The 15,490-nt window shown below is 42.0% G+C and overlaps 1 protein-coding gene across 1 annotated transcript in view; it reads right to left on the minus strand.

Moving 5' to 3' along the window:
- LOC121269914 (fibronectin type III and SPRY domain-containing protein 2) overlaps positions 1–5,853 on the minus strand; it is a 28,264-nt gene extending 22,411 nt beyond the window's left edge. Inside the window, exons 1-2 of the mRNA XM_041175039.1 lie at positions 5,824–5,853; positions 278–1,038 (exon numbers count right to left, since the gene is read on the minus strand). Of these exons, the coding sequence (XP_041030973.1) occupies positions 278–1,006 (729 nt within the window). The 5' untranslated portion in view covers positions 1,007–1,038; positions 5,824–5,853. The remainder of the gene's footprint in view (positions 1–277; positions 1,039–5,823) is intronic.
- Positions 5,854–15,490: the final 9,637 nt, after the last annotated feature.

The raw sequence follows: 15,490 nt of genomic DNA on the forward strand, positions 1-15,490 counted from the left end.
AATCCTGCAACAAGTAACTCACCTCCTGACTCCCCATAGCCTGTCCACCATCTACAAGGCACAAGTTAGGAGTGTGATGAAATACTCTCCACTTGCCTGGATGAGTACAGCTCCCACAACACTGAAAAAGCTCGACACCATCCAGGACAAAGCAGCCCACTTGATTGGCACCCCATCCACAAACATTCACTCCCTCCACCGGTTTTAAACGTACCAAGTTATGAGGGTCCGATTTAGTTTTTCCCAGTGAGGTGTAAAATTGGTTTTCTCTCCATACCTTAGTAGCCTCTGCAGCCAATGCGAGCGGGGCCACTCGATGGTGTTTGTGGGATCCAAACAGCTTTTCAAAAGCAGGAATTGGGGTTTTGCAGGACTGGCAATAAACATCAGGAATTGTGTCGTCAGAGATCTCCCAGCTGTCCACTTCATAGCCGGTTTCGCTGGGAATGTCCTTTGTCAACAATGCAGCAGGATCTCTGCCACCCTCTGAAACGTGATGTCCAGTCCCAGCTGCCTCACATTCTTCCATTCTGTCTGACACAGGACTCAAGAGTGGATCGTTGCATAGACTGGCACTGTCTGAACAATCTACAATCTGCTGGAAGGGATCAAATTCATTTCCCGTGAAGAAACTGGAAAAATCCATCAAATTCCCACCAGTTGCAAGCTCTCCCGTTGGAAATTCCAGATCGATGGGGCTCTGGGCGGAGATCTGGGCGGGGGAGCTCCCGGAGTGAGTGTGGACACCCGGATCCGATGCTCTGGGCGCCTCGGGTTTGTCGGTAAAAACCTCCAGCCGCTGCCCGGGTTCATACAGGTCAGCGTGATAGAATTGAAAGCCGGCAGCTTCCTCACTGCCGAGCGATCCTGCTGCCTCGGAGGCCGGAATCCCTTCACCTGGAGCATCCTCGGCCTTTCGGGGAACTTCAGGAAGTGGCTCCTCTTGGCTCAGACGGTCTGTTTGAGCCAAATTGTCTGAGTGTGTAAGAATCTGCGGCTCCTTCATGAACTCAGCGACTGGGTTCAATCCACTCAAACCTGCCAAAACCCAACAAATAAAAACATCAAGAATTGCTTCCCCATGAACATATCTGTCTGCATTTTAAATAACACCAGTAACTCCAGCTCTAACGAGCTGCTGGACAGATTAACCCAAGCATTTGGTAACTAAAGATATTTTCCTACAGATCAGAGCATACAAACATATGAATTAGGAGCAGGAGTAGGCCACTCGGCCCCTCGAGCCTGCTCCAACATTTTATAAGATCTGGATAAATTGGAGGAACAGCACCTAATCTTCCGACTAGGCACTTTACAGCCTTCTGGACTTAATATTTTATAAGATCATGGCTGATTTGATTGTAACCTCAACTCCACCTACCTACCTACCCCTCGATAACCTTTCACCCCCTTGTTAATCAAGAATCTATATAGATCTGCCTTAAAAATATTCAAAGACCCTGCTTCCACTGCCTTCTCAAGAGAGTACTAAAGACTCTCAACCTTCTGAGAGAATTTTTTTTTTTACCTCATCTTTCTTAAATGGGCGACCCCTTATTTTTAAACAGTGATCCCTAGTTCTAGATTCTCCCACAAGAGGAAACATCCTTTCCACATCCACCCTGTCAAGACCCCTCAGGATCTTATATGTTTCAATTAAATCGCCTCTTACTCTTCTAAACTCCAGCAGGTACAAACCTAGTCTGTCCAACCTTTCCTCATAAGCCAACCCACCCATTCCTGGTATTATTCTAGTAAACCTTCTCTGAACTGCTTCCAATGCATTTGCATCTTTCCTTAAATAAGGTGACCAATACTGTACACAATACTCCAGATGTGGTCTCACCAGTGCCCTGTACAACTGAAACATAACCTCCCTATTTTTGTAATGAATTCCCCTCACAATAAAGGATAACATCCTATTAGCTTTTCTAATTACCTGCTGCACCTACATATTAGCCTTTTCTGATTTATGCACTAGGACACCCAGATCTCTCTGAACCTCAGAGCTCTGCAATCTCTCACCATTTAGATAAAAAGCTTTTGTTTTATACTTCCTGCCAAAATGAACAATTCACATTTGCCCACATTATACTCCATTTGCCATATCTTTGCCCACTCACTTAACCTATCCAAGTCTCCTTATGTCCTCTTGACAACTTACTTTCCTACCTATCTTTGTGTTGTCAGTAAATTTAACAACCATTCTTTCTGTCCCTTCATCCAATTTATGTAAATTGTAAAAAGTTGAGGTCCCAGCACGGATCCCTGAAGTGCACCCTCATTACATCTTGCCAACCAGAAAAAGACCCATTTATGCCTAACTCTGTTTCCTGTTAGCCAGCCAATCTTCTATCAATACCAATATGTTACCCCCTACGCCACAAGCTTTTATTTTCTGCAAAAACCTTTGATGTGACACCTTATCAAATGCCTTCTGGAAATCTAAGTACAGCACATCCACTGGTTCCCCTTTCTCCACAACACAAGTTACTCCTTCAAAGAACTCCAAAAAATTGGTTAAATATGATTTCTCTTTCACTAGTCCAGACAATCTGCCTGATTGTCTTGAAGTTTTCTAACTGCTCTGTTATAACATCTTTAATAATAACTTCTAACATGTTCCCTATGACAGATGTTAAGCTAACTGGCCTGTAGTTTCCTGATTTCTGATTCCTGCAGTTTTTGAATAAAGGAGTTACATTTGCTATTTTACAGTCAAATGAAACCTTCCCTGAAACTAGTGAATTTTGGAAAATTAAAACCAACGTGTCCAGCATCCAAAGTATTTTGCTTTTATCAACAATCTCACTAGTCACTTCTTTCAAGACCTTAGGGTGAAGTCCATCTGGACCTGGGGATTTGTCGGCCCACAGCTCCAACAATTTGCTCAATACCACTTCCCTGGTGATTGTAATTTTCCCGAGTTCCTCCCTCCCTCCCATTTCCTGATTTACAGCTATTTCATGGATGTTACTCATATCCTCTATAGTGAAAATCAATGCAAAATACCTGTTCAATTCATCTGCCATGTCCTTACTTTCCATTAATTCCCCAGACTCACCTTCTATAGGACCAATGCTCACTTTGTTAACTCCTTTCTTATTTAAATATCTATAGAAACTCTTGCTATCCATCTTTTATATTTCTAGCTAGCTTTCTCTCATACTCTTAATTTTTCCCTCATTAATGTCTTTGTCATTCTTTGCTGTTCTTTATATCTTGTTCAATAAGAGGCATTTGAGTGAGTGAATGAGTGAGTTTGTGTGTGAGTGATTGTGAGCAAGTATGTGTGAGTGAGTGAGAGAGTGCGAGCGTGAGGTTGAGAGTAAGTATGAGCGAGTGTGGGAGGTGTATGTGAGGTCTGTGTGTGAATGTGCACTGTGCGTTCAAATATGTTTTTGATGCATTGATTTTAAAAATCTAATTTCATTTTGACAGTTAATCTCACTCTTTTTTTCTCTCTCTCTCTCTTTCTATCTCTCCCCCTCGCATGTGTATTCAGGTTTCAGGAGGTATCTGTCCTATATTTGGCTTCAGTTGCTTCTGAATATCAATGTTGAGAAGTTTGTGACAGGTGGTGACAGGGTGGTGGTGAATACTCACACTCTAACTGCTCCAACTTCACTAACAGTCTCTCACAAACACCTCAATAAGCTACAAGCTGCACCAGTTACCCCCAGCCCCATTTTAAACAGACCCGAGTTCACAAACACAACCCAAACTGCAAAAAAGGTGTTCATATGATCGCCCCAGGTGTACGGCTTTGGCCGGTAGTGAATACAACCCATGTGAAACTCAGCACTAAACACCAATTCCAAAAATCTAAACTGAATGAATTATTAACTTTACCTCTGATCTATTTTGTCTCCAATTAATTTAAATACTCTAAACTGTTGTGAGGATTTGACATCAAGCTGTAGCTATCTTTCTCCCCCCTGCCTTTCTCTGACCCAGTCTGTCTATTTTCTCACTATCTCTGCCTCACTCTCTCTTTGTATGTCTCTGTCTCTGTCTCCCTCTCTGCCTCTATGACTCAGTCTATTTCTCGGTCTCTCTCCCAGTCTCCGTCTCCCTCTGTTTTTCTCTCTCTCTGTGTCTCTGTCTTATTCTCTCCCTCCTTCTGTTTCTGTCTCCTTGACTCAGTTTATCTGTCTATTACTCTCTGTCCCTCTGTTTCTTTGTGTGTCTCTTTCTCTCTTTATCTCCACATGTTTCACTCTGTTCTTCCACTGTCTCCATCTTTCTCTGTTTACAATGAAGCAGCAATGCTCAGAATGGCCTCAGAATTTAAGCAGCAAATCAAATCTATGAAGATGGGATGAAGCTATTTGGATTTTTAGGGACAGGTTGGGGTCAAGGGTCTTTGGCACATGGATTGAGAACAGGGACACAACTACACTGAGTCAGCATTGAGCTCATTAGGCAGGACATTATATATTTTAATAAATGTGATTTATAATATTTGCTTGTTTCCACTGGAGTTTAGAAGAGTGAGGGGTGATTTGATTGAAGTATATAAAATCCTGAACGGCCTTGACAAGGTAGACGTGGAAAGGATGTTTCCTCTTGTGGGTGAGTCCAGAACTAGGGCGCAGTTTTAAAATTGGGGGTCACCCTTTTAGGGCAGAGATGAGGAGAAATGTTTTCTGAGGATTGTGCAAGTTTGGAACTCTCTGTCTCGGAAGGCAGTGGAAATGGGGTCATTGAATATTTTTATGACAGAGGTAAACAGATTCTTTTTAGATAAGGGAATCAAAGGTTACCTGGAAAATATAACTTGAAACACAAACAGATCAGGCTTGAGGGGCCGAATAGCCTATTCCTTCTATTTTGTATGTTTGTACATTTACTGTATGATCCTGTGTAGATGTCACGTTAGTGAATAAGTCACTCTGGATGGTGTTTCAATTAAAAATAACCTAATGACCACACAACCTCATATCATATTGCTTTTGATTTTATGAATTCTCCTGATTATTGCTATTGATTTTATATATCTAGAGCTAAATCTGATGGTTTCATGTTTGATACGTGGTCCTTCTCCCACCCAGAATCCCATCGTATTTACAGCACGAACAGACCATTTGACCCAATGGGTCACTGCTGGTGCTTGTACTCTTTATGATCCTCCTAATCTGATTACCTTTTCCTCCTGCACCCACCCCCCCATCCCACTATTCCATTCCCTTCACCCTCATGTATGCATCAACTTTCCAATCTCTTGGTCCCTCACAAACATTCTGCTGCTGATATATGACTCTTCTCTTTAGTCCTTTCTAAGCTTCACACACATTATATTGCAGTCTGCTTCCTTCATGTGTTGAAACTATTGTGCTACCGTCTACTCAAACTGTTCACCAGGATTTCAAAGCTGTGAATTTCTCAGCACTCTTGGATTGACATTCCCTCCTGCAAATTACAAGCAATTAGAACCAAAATGTAAAGCCACATTAATTAGTACAGATCCTGTCCTAGACTGAATGTGTCACATTGTGTGTCCATGCCCTGAGCTTCTCAACTTAAAATAATTCATGAGCAGGAAGAATATACAGAGCCTCTTTTTAAAGAATAAGTTCCTTACGGATAAAGAAATAAAATCTGGAAATACAAATTGATCTCCAAGGTCTAAAAATCAATGCAGAGTTATATACTCAATATTACGGTACATATTTATACACTCAATATTACGGTACATATTTAGGTTCCATTTGCAATCAGCCTGCAGCTCATGTGAAATGTAGCTCTGTACATAGACTTGTCTTTCAGTGATTGAAATATTGTTTCATTCACACAGAAATAGAGACAACTCAGCAATCATACCTGTTCAGGAATCTGTACTGTGGGATTGTTATTTGCTCTGTGCTCTTTAGCCCCTTCACTTTCTAGATCTTATCCTCACTCTCTTCCACGGTCTCTCACCCAGGGTTTGGGAGTGTGGCTGCGATATATTTAGCTATTGATGTGCCAGCAGTTAGAGATAGACTGTGACAGCGCAAGTGACATTCAGCAAAGCCCCTCTTTACAGGTCAAACGGAGAATGCAAACAACCCAAAGAGACTGACCAAGGATTCTGCTCGGTGCTGCGTTCAAACCGATAACAATTTCTCTTTTTATAATGTAGATGCTCTCTGGAGACTATTAAAGAAAGTTAGGAAATCACTCTGTAAAAACTGCACCAAGTTGCAGGTCATTCAGTATCTGCAAGAGAGAGGGTGTTCGTAATGTTCCTCCATCCACCTATTCTGGTGATCCGGCCTCTCCCTTGGGTGAATATTGGACACTAGTACAGAGATAAAAGGGAAACTGATGTTGGGACCCTAAAGTATAAGATACAGATAAAACTTTCAAATGCATTTGTGGAATTTTATATCCCTATTGGCAGAGATGGTGCTTGCAGCACCTAGTAATATGGTGGTAATTAGATCACACTATTATCAATCTCAGTGTAGCCTCCAGCCCATCACACTGCCATGCAGATCAATCCTCTGAAAGTGCACAGGAACATGGGAACTCGTCTCCTAGGAATGATGTCAAACTTTATAGCAGAGATACAGGCTGTTGGAACAAACAGGTCCGTGCCCCGCATGAGCCTCCTCCAACTATACATTATCCAAAGTCTAGCAATAGGACCTTCTGTTGCTTTTCAGCCTCAAGTCCTTATCTTGCCTCCCCGCAAATACAGTTCTGATGTAAGATGATCAACCTGAAACATTAACTCTGTTTCTCTCTCCACAGATGCTGCCTGACCTGCTGAGTATTTCCAGCATTTTTCAATTTTCATTTCAGTTTTCCAGCATCTGCAGGATTTTGCTTCTGTAACAGAGTCGTGGATTTATTTCTAGGGGTAAAGAATTCAGCAGCAGTGAAATTTTTGGGTGTGATAAAGGAAGTCATGATATATAAACATGTAAGGCAGTGTGTGCTGTTCTGAGCTCCATGCTGTAGAAAGGACATTGAAGCACTGAAGAAAATGGAGAGAAAAGAAAACAGAACTGAGAGAAAGATTGAACAGGTTGGGACATTTTTCTTTACAGAAGAGAAGACTTAGAGGAGACCTGGTAGAGATCTTTAAACTGATCAATGGGTTGGGCAAGGTAGATGTGGAAAGAATGTTTGCATTTGTGGCAAATCCAAAAACTGAGGCCATAAACCCAAGACAGTTACTGATAAATCCAACAAGTCATTGAGAAATGTCTTTACACAGAGAGCGGTTGGAACCCAGTTCCACAGGAAATGGTTGGACCAAATCACTGAGATGCTCTCAAGAGGAATCTAGATGAGTAGCAAAGATAAGAAATCACTTGTGGGAGTAGTTTATAGGCCCCCTAACAGAAACTACACTGTAGGATGGGATATACAGGAAGAAATAGTGGGAACTTGTAAGAAAAGTACTGCAATAATCATGGATGATTTTAATCTTCACATGGATTGGATGAATAAAATTGAAAAAGGTAGCCTGGAAGATGAGTTCACAGAGTATATTTGGAATAACTTCTTAGAGCCGTACATTCTAGTGCTAACCAAGGAGCAGGCTATTTTAGACCCGGTAATTTGCAATGAGACAGAATTAAATAATGCTTTCATAGTAAATGAGCCTGTAGGCAACAGTGATCACAGCATGATATAATTTCACATTCAGTTTGAGGGTGAGAAGTGTGGATCTAAGACTAGTGTCTTAAGCTTAAATAAAGGCAATTACAAGGGTATGAAGACAGAGTTGGCTAAAGCAAACTCAAAAAATAGATTAAAATGTAGGACAGTAGAAGAACAGTGGCAGACATTTAAGAAAATAGCTCTTAACACTCAGTAAATATATATTCCATTAAGAAAGACTCTTATGAGAAGGAAGCACCATTTGTGGCTAACTAAGGAAGTTAAGGATAGTGACAAGTTGAAAGAAAAAGCGTACAGTACTGCAAAGATTATTGGTAGGTCTGAAGACTGGACAGATTTTTGAAACCAGCAAAGAATGACTAAAACAAAAATGAGGAAGTAATTAGAGAGAAAGCTAGCTAGAAATATAACAATAAGTACTAAGTATAAACAAGTATTTTAAAAGGAAAAGAGTGACTAAAGTGAGTGTTCATCCCTTACAAGGTGAGACTGTGGAATTAAAAATGGAAAACAAAGAAGTGGCGGAAGTGTTGTGTCTGTCTTCACTAGAGAAGACACAAAAACATCCCAAGGATACTTGAAAACTAAGAGGTAAAAGAAAGGAAATTAAAACCATCACAATCACTCAGGGAAAAGGTACTAGGAAAACTATTAGGACTAAAAGGTGACAAGTCCCCTGGACCTGTTGGGCTGCATCTGAGAGTCTTAAAAGAAGCGTCTGCAGAGATTGGTTGTGAACTCCTAAAATTCCCTAGATTCTGGAAAGGTTGCAGCTGATTGGAAAATGACAAATGTGACATCTTTATCCAAGAAAGGAGTAAGAGAAGCAGGAAACTACAATTTAGTTAGCTTAACATCTGTCATAGAGAAATGCTAAAATCTGTTATTAAGGAGTAACATCTGGACATGTAGAAAATCATAACTTGATCAGACGAAGTCAACATAGTTTTGTGAAAGGGAAATTGTGTTTGACTAATTTATTAGAGTTTTTGAGGAAGTAGCAAGTAAGGTGAATAGATCTGGTGTATTTTGATTTCAATAAGGTGCAACGTTTTTTATTCATTCACAGGATGTTGCCTTCACTGGCTGGGTCAGCATTTATTGCCCATCCCTAATTGCCCTTGAGAAGGTGGTGGTGAACTGCCTTCTTGAACCGCTGCAGTCCACGTGCTGTAGGTACACTCACAGTGCTGTTAGGGAGGGAGTTCCAGGATTTTGACCCCGTGACTATGAAGGAACGGTGATATATTTCCAAGTCAGAACGGTGAGTGACTTGAAGGGGAACTTGCAGGTGGTGTTCCCATGTGTCTGCTGCCCTTGTCCTTCTAGATGGTAGTGGTCCTGGATTTGGAAGGAGGAGGCTTGGTGAGTTCCTGCAATGCACCTTGTAGTGGTGCACACTGCTGCTGCTGTGCATCGGTAGTGGAATGAGTGAATGTTGAAGGTGGTGAATGGGGTGCTAATCAAGCAGACTGCTTTGTCCTGGATGGGGTCAAGCTTCTTGTGTTATGGGAACTGCACTCATCCAGGCAAGTGGGGACTATTCCATCACACTCCTGACTTATGCCTTGTAGATGATGGACAGGCTTTGGGGAGTCAGGAGGTGAGTTAATCATCCCAGGATTCCTAGCCTCTGACCTGCTCTTATAGCCATCGTACTTATATGGCTAGTCCAGTACAGTTTTTGATCAATGGTAACCCCCAGGATGTTGATAGTGGGGGATTCAGTGATGATAACGCCATTGAACATCAAGGGGTGAAGGTTGGATTCTCTCTTGTTGGAGATGATCATTGCCTGGCATTTGTGTGGTGCGAATGTTACTTGCCACTTGTCAGCCCAAGTCTCGATATTGTCCAGGTCTTGCTGCATTTGGACATAGACTGCTTCAGTATGTGAGGAGTCATGAATGGTGCTGAACATTGTGCAATCATCCCCACTTCTGACCTTATAATGGGAGGAAGGTCATTGATGAAGCAGCTGAAGATGGTTGGGCTGAGGACACTACCCTGAGGAGCTCCTGCAGTGATGTCCTGGAGCTGAGATGACTGATCTCCAACAACCACAACCATCTTCCTTTGTGCTAGTATGACTCCAACCAGTGGAGAGTTTTTCCCTGATTCCCATTGACTCCAGTTTTGCTAGGGCTCCTTGATGCCACACTCGGTCAAATGTTGCCTTGATGTTAAGGGCAGTCACTCTCATCTCAAATTTCAAAGGTTACATTACAAAATAAGTGTGGATGGTGTAACATATTAGTATGGATAGGGAATTGGTTAGCTAGCAGGAAATAGAGCCTAGGAATAAATGGGTCATTTTTGGGTTGGCAAGATGTAAGAAGTGGAGTGCCACAGGGAGCAGTGCTGGGGCCTCAACTGTTTCCAATCTATATGAATAAGGTGGATGAAGGGACTGTATGTATGGTTCCTAAATTGACACAAAGATCGGTAGGAGGGTCAGTGGTGAAGAGGACAATAAGGAGTCTGAAAAGGGATATGGACAGGTTAAGTGAGTGGGCATATATTTGGAAGATGGAGCATAACGTGGGAATATGTGAACATGTTCACTTTGGCAGGAAGAATAGAAAATCAGCAAATTATTTAAATGGTGAGAGAATGCAGAACTCTGAGGTACAGTGGTATCTGTGTGTCCTTATGTGTGTTTTTTTATAACAATATAAAGGCACCCATCACTCATAAGGGATTGTGTAAACATGTTGTGGGTTCATTTATTGAACATATGAACAAAGAGCAGGAGTAGGCCATTCAGCCCCTTGAGGCTGCTCTGCCATTTAATAACGTCATGGCTGATCTGAGAGTAACCCAAAATCTGCATCCCGATAACCTATCACCCCCTTGCGTACCAAGAATCTATCCACCTCTGCCTTAAAAATATTCAAAGACTCTGTTTCCACTTCTTTTTCAGGAAGAGTTCCAAAGAGTCATGATCCTCTGATTGAAAATTCTTTTGCCTCATCTCTGTTTTAAATGAATGGCTCCTTATTTTTAAACAATGACGCCTAGTTCTAGATCCTCCCACGAGAGGAAACATCCTCTCCACATCCACCCTGTCAAGATCCCTCAGGATCTTATATGTTTCAAACTAGTCACCTCTTACTCTCCTAAACTCCAGCAAATACAAGTCTAGTCTGTCCAACCTTTCCTCATAAGACAACCAGCCTATTCCAGGTCTGGTAAACCTTGTCTGGACTGCTTCCAATGCATTTCCATCCTTCCATAGATAAGGTGGCCAATACTGTACACAGTACTTCAAATGTGGCCTCATTAGTGCCCTGTACAACTGAAGCATAACCTCCCTACTTTTGTATTCAATCCCCCTCACAATAAACAATAACATTCTATTAGTTTTCCTAATTACCTGGTACATGAGAACAGATATACATGGATATAAAGTTTGAAGACGCTAGCTGCAGAGCTGTCTATGTGTGCTCTGCTTAAAAGCAAAGGCAAAACTAAAACTAGATTGGATGACACACTTCCTTTCTAGCGATGTCATGATGCAACCCTTTAAAGGCACATTCCAACATCTCCCTTTCTTTTTAAAGATATACTTCTTTAGAGGGGATGGGGGGAATAACTATTTACAATACATGTTCATGTTTAGTTATCATTACATAAGTGTACAGAACTGGCGAATCTGAGTCTCTAAAGCGTAGAGATAATCTGCTAGTATGCCCAGATCTCACAATGGTAATCTTGCCTGGAAGTGACTTTAATTTCTCACGATAATCTGTTGGCTTACCATTCTTGGATGTTGTTCCTGATTTCATTTGGGATCTTGCCCTAGATGCAATAGGACTGTACGGTGGTTGAAGAGCTGGAATGGATCTGATTTGTCCTCGGTTACATCTCACCATTGTGCTTTTGTATGTAATGATGTCATAGGACCTTGGTTCTGAAAAAATCCTTATCACCCTGGCTGGTTGCCATGTACCTTCTGTGGGATCCTGGATGCAAACTTGTTCTCTTGAAGTTTTAAAAGTTGCTCTCTAGTTTCTGAGAGAGTAGAGGGGATAAGAGTAGGTAAATTGGTATGTACTGGTCTGCCAAACATGAGTTCTGCTGGTGATAGAATAGCTGCACTTAAAGGTGTCACTGTCAGATGTAACATGGCAATGTGTAGATTTTGTTTGGTCTATCTATATTTGAGAATTAGGGATTTCACTGTGCAAATCATTCATTCAGCTAGGCAGTTAGATCAAGGGTAATAAGGAGAAGTATAGTGTGATTGGTATTCCACTTCTCATACATATCATGAAGTGGCATACCAATAAATTGCAGACCATTATCCATGATGATCTCTGTGGCACACCAAATTGACTGAAAATAGCATTTAGAGTGTGCGCGACAGTTGTGCAATTGTTGAATAATGGGGTTCTTGGTAAAATAGTTGATGATGATGATGTCAGTGCCATGCACATCAAAGAGGTTGGATGCGATTTTGGAACAAGGATGGGTAGGAACGTGCATGGGGAATCAATGGTGCCTTGTGCTGACTCAGCATATATTCTTGACATGCCTCGCATTTCTTGACAATGACTTCAATATCATTGCTCATACCCGGCCAATAGACTGTCTCTCTTGTGAGTCTTCTCGTCCGATCTATGAGCACGTGCAAGTGATGAGGTTGTTGAAGGATATCAGGTCACAAAGATTCCGCATTGATGACCTGCCTGCATTTAAAAATAATTCACTGGGAGATGCCTAGCTCACCCCAGTAAGGCCAAAATTGTCTCACCGGTTCATAGATATGCCAAATTGAATTAGACCATCCTTCAATAAACTACACAGTTTCTGTAGAGTCGAATCTTTCGCACTTTCTTCTTGTAGCTGCTGAAATTTCCATTGCCCAAAATGTACTCGATCAATTTGAAAAACATCTTCAGGATCAATACAAATGAAGTCAACTTGTAAATCCAAAGATATATCTTCTGTTTTTGCTGGGTTGGGCAATCTGCTAAGTGTATCCGATGTGACCAACCAGTTACCGGGCTTGTACCTGATCTCACAGTTGTAACCTTGAATCTTTTATCAAGAGATGTTGCAATCTCAGTGGTGCACTGGTCAATGGCTTTCACCAAATCATCTCCAGTGGCTTGTGGTCAGTCTCCACCACAAATCTTTTGCCAAATAGATAGAAATGAAAACACCTGATTCCAAACACTAAAACTAATGTTTCCCACTCGATATTGGAGTAGTTGGATTGCATTACAGACGGAGATTTTGAAGCAAATCGGTTTGCCTTTATGTAGTCTGCATGTTCCCAGACCTTTCTGTGAAGCATCTTTCTCCAAGGTAGTTGACTTCCTAGGATCATAAAATAGCAATGTCAATGCTTCTAATAATGTTTCAGTTGTAAAGGAAATTTCATTTTTTTCCTAATATTACTGTGGGATACTGAAGCAGGCTTGTGGGGGCTGTGTGTGTGTGTCTAATTTGATTAAACTGAAGACAGTCAGACTGCAAGTTTTAAATTATCAAATGTGTTGGGTGTAAAAGTAAGCATTTTGAAATGGAGATGGGCGAGCTAAGATGAGATCCCAGTAGATACAGTATAAATAGGAATTTGCAGTAGGAGATAAGTGAGGAGTGAGGTGTTAGCTGTTTGAATTTCAAAGAGACATGACTGGAAGTTTTATAACTGGCAAAGTCATAAATAAAAAAGGATGTAGTCAAAATGACATGAACTCTAGTTGATGGATATGAAAGTTTAACCTGATTCTGAACCAGTCTTCCAATGTATTCTGTATCTTTTAGGGATCCTTTAGCTCTTCTGCTGTTAAACCTGAAGTGTTCAGCCTGTGTAGACCTTCATTCCCAATTTCTGGGCAAATTTTTATGGTTTGCTTGTCTGGTTCAGGCACACCTGAATCAAGCTCTGTACGCTGTTTAAACATTTTGAATTCAGAGATTAGGTCAGATACACCCAATTCAAACAGGGGAATTTAGTGGACATTGTCACAAATATCTCCTTAACCTTCCTTCTCCTATATTACCTAGGGTGAGTGTTGCTGTAGTTGTTTTCACCCTCCTTTCTGAACTTCTGCCCATTATAATTGAAACCTTCTCTGGCCTGATTTTACCAGGTTTTGTTTTGTCTTTATCTAAGGGGGCTGTTCCTCAAGTTTTGTTTGCACTTTGGCCCCACCCTCTTGATCTTTGGCCACCTGGTGTAGAGCGAGGTGGAGAGATTGGAAGATCTCCACTTTAGCCTCCTTCTGGGCCTGGCTAAAGTGGTCAACTGGTCTAGGCAGTGGGCATTTCAGGGGTTGTTCAACCTGACTGTCTGCCTCTCTTTCTTGGTTACATCTAGACCCAGGTGACCATGGAGAGGGAGCATGCGGTGGCTGCTGGTATGCTTGAGGCCTTCTGCAAGCAGTAGGTGCTGCAGGGACTGGAGTGCATTACCACTCCCGATAATGACATTTCAATTTAAGTTTCCTTTGATATTTTTGTTATAGGTACAGTACCCCTTTAAGGGGTACTTAATTAATTTGTTTATATGATTTTACTCAAAGAAAAAAGTATAAGGCAAGTCTCTTGCGATGCTGGATTAATAGTGGGGAGGCAGAGATCTTTAATACTGCATCCTGTGAATAAACGCGGAAAAGATGTGAACTGTTTTGTACTTCACTCTCTAATTTAGATTCATTTCACAGTCAGTCTGTGGAATTCTCTTCCCCAGGACATAGTGGAGGCTGGGCGATTGAATCTATTCAAGCATGAGTTGGACAGATTCTTGAGTTAAAGGGCAGGACAGTGAGTTGAGGCCAAAATCAGGTCAGCCATCATGGTCCTATTGAATGGTGGAGCAAGCTGGAGGGGCTGAATGGCCTCCTCCTTTAATTACTTGTCATCTTGTGAGTACAAGAAAGAGAAGCCAAGAGGCTGGGAGAGGGAATGGAAGGAGAATGAAGACCAGCACAGGCTGGGTGGAGCAAATAGCCTCAATATCCCATACCTCCTGCTAATGGGCTCTTGCTGTGTCCTAGTGATATCATGATTTCTATGATGCAACAGCAAGGGCGGGGCCTGGTCGAACCAGCCAATGGTGAGCGAGGGGTGGGGCCCGGTCGAACCAGCCAATAGTGAGCGACATTGGAGAGACCAAACGTAAACTGGGCGACCGCTTTGCAGAACACCTGCGGTCTGTCCGCAAGAATGACCCAAACCTCCCTGTCGCTTGCCATTTCAACACTCCACCCTGCTCTCTTGCCCACATGTCTGTCCTTGGCTTGCTGCATTGTTCCAGTGAAGCCCAATGCAAACTGGAGGAACAACACCTCATCTTCCAACTAGGCACTTTACAGCCTTCCGGACTGAATATTGAATTCAACAACTTTAGGTCTTGACCTCCCTCCTCCATCCCCACCCCCTTTCTGTTTCTTCCCCCTTGCTTTTTTTTTCAATAAATTATATAGACTTTTCTTTTTCCCACCTATTTCCATTATTTCTAAATATTTTTAAATCTTTTATGCTCCCCCCACCCCCACTAGAGCTATACCTTGAGTGCCCTACCATCCATTCTTAATTAGCACATTCGTTTAGATATATATCACCAACTTCAACACCTATGTGTTCTTTTGTTCTGTTGTCCGTGACATCTTTTGATGATCTGCTTCTATCACTGCTTGCTTGTCCCTACAACCACAGCCCCCCTCCACTTCTCTCCACCCCCCCCCCCACCCCCCCAACCCAAACCCTCCCACACACACCTTAAACCAGCTTATATTTCACTCCTTCCCTATTTCTACTTAGTTCTGGCGAAGCATCATGAGGACTCGAAACGTCAACTCTTTTCTTCTCCGCCGATGCTGCCAGACCTGCTGAGTTTTTCCAGGTAATTCTGTTTTTG

The sequence above is a fragment of the Carcharodon carcharias genome, chromosome 26 (genome assembly GCF_017639515.1).
Source record: "Carcharodon carcharias isolate sCarCar2 chromosome 26, sCarCar2.pri, whole genome shotgun sequence".
NCBI lineage: Eukaryota > Metazoa > Chordata > Chondrichthyes > Lamniformes > Lamnidae > Carcharodon > Carcharodon carcharias.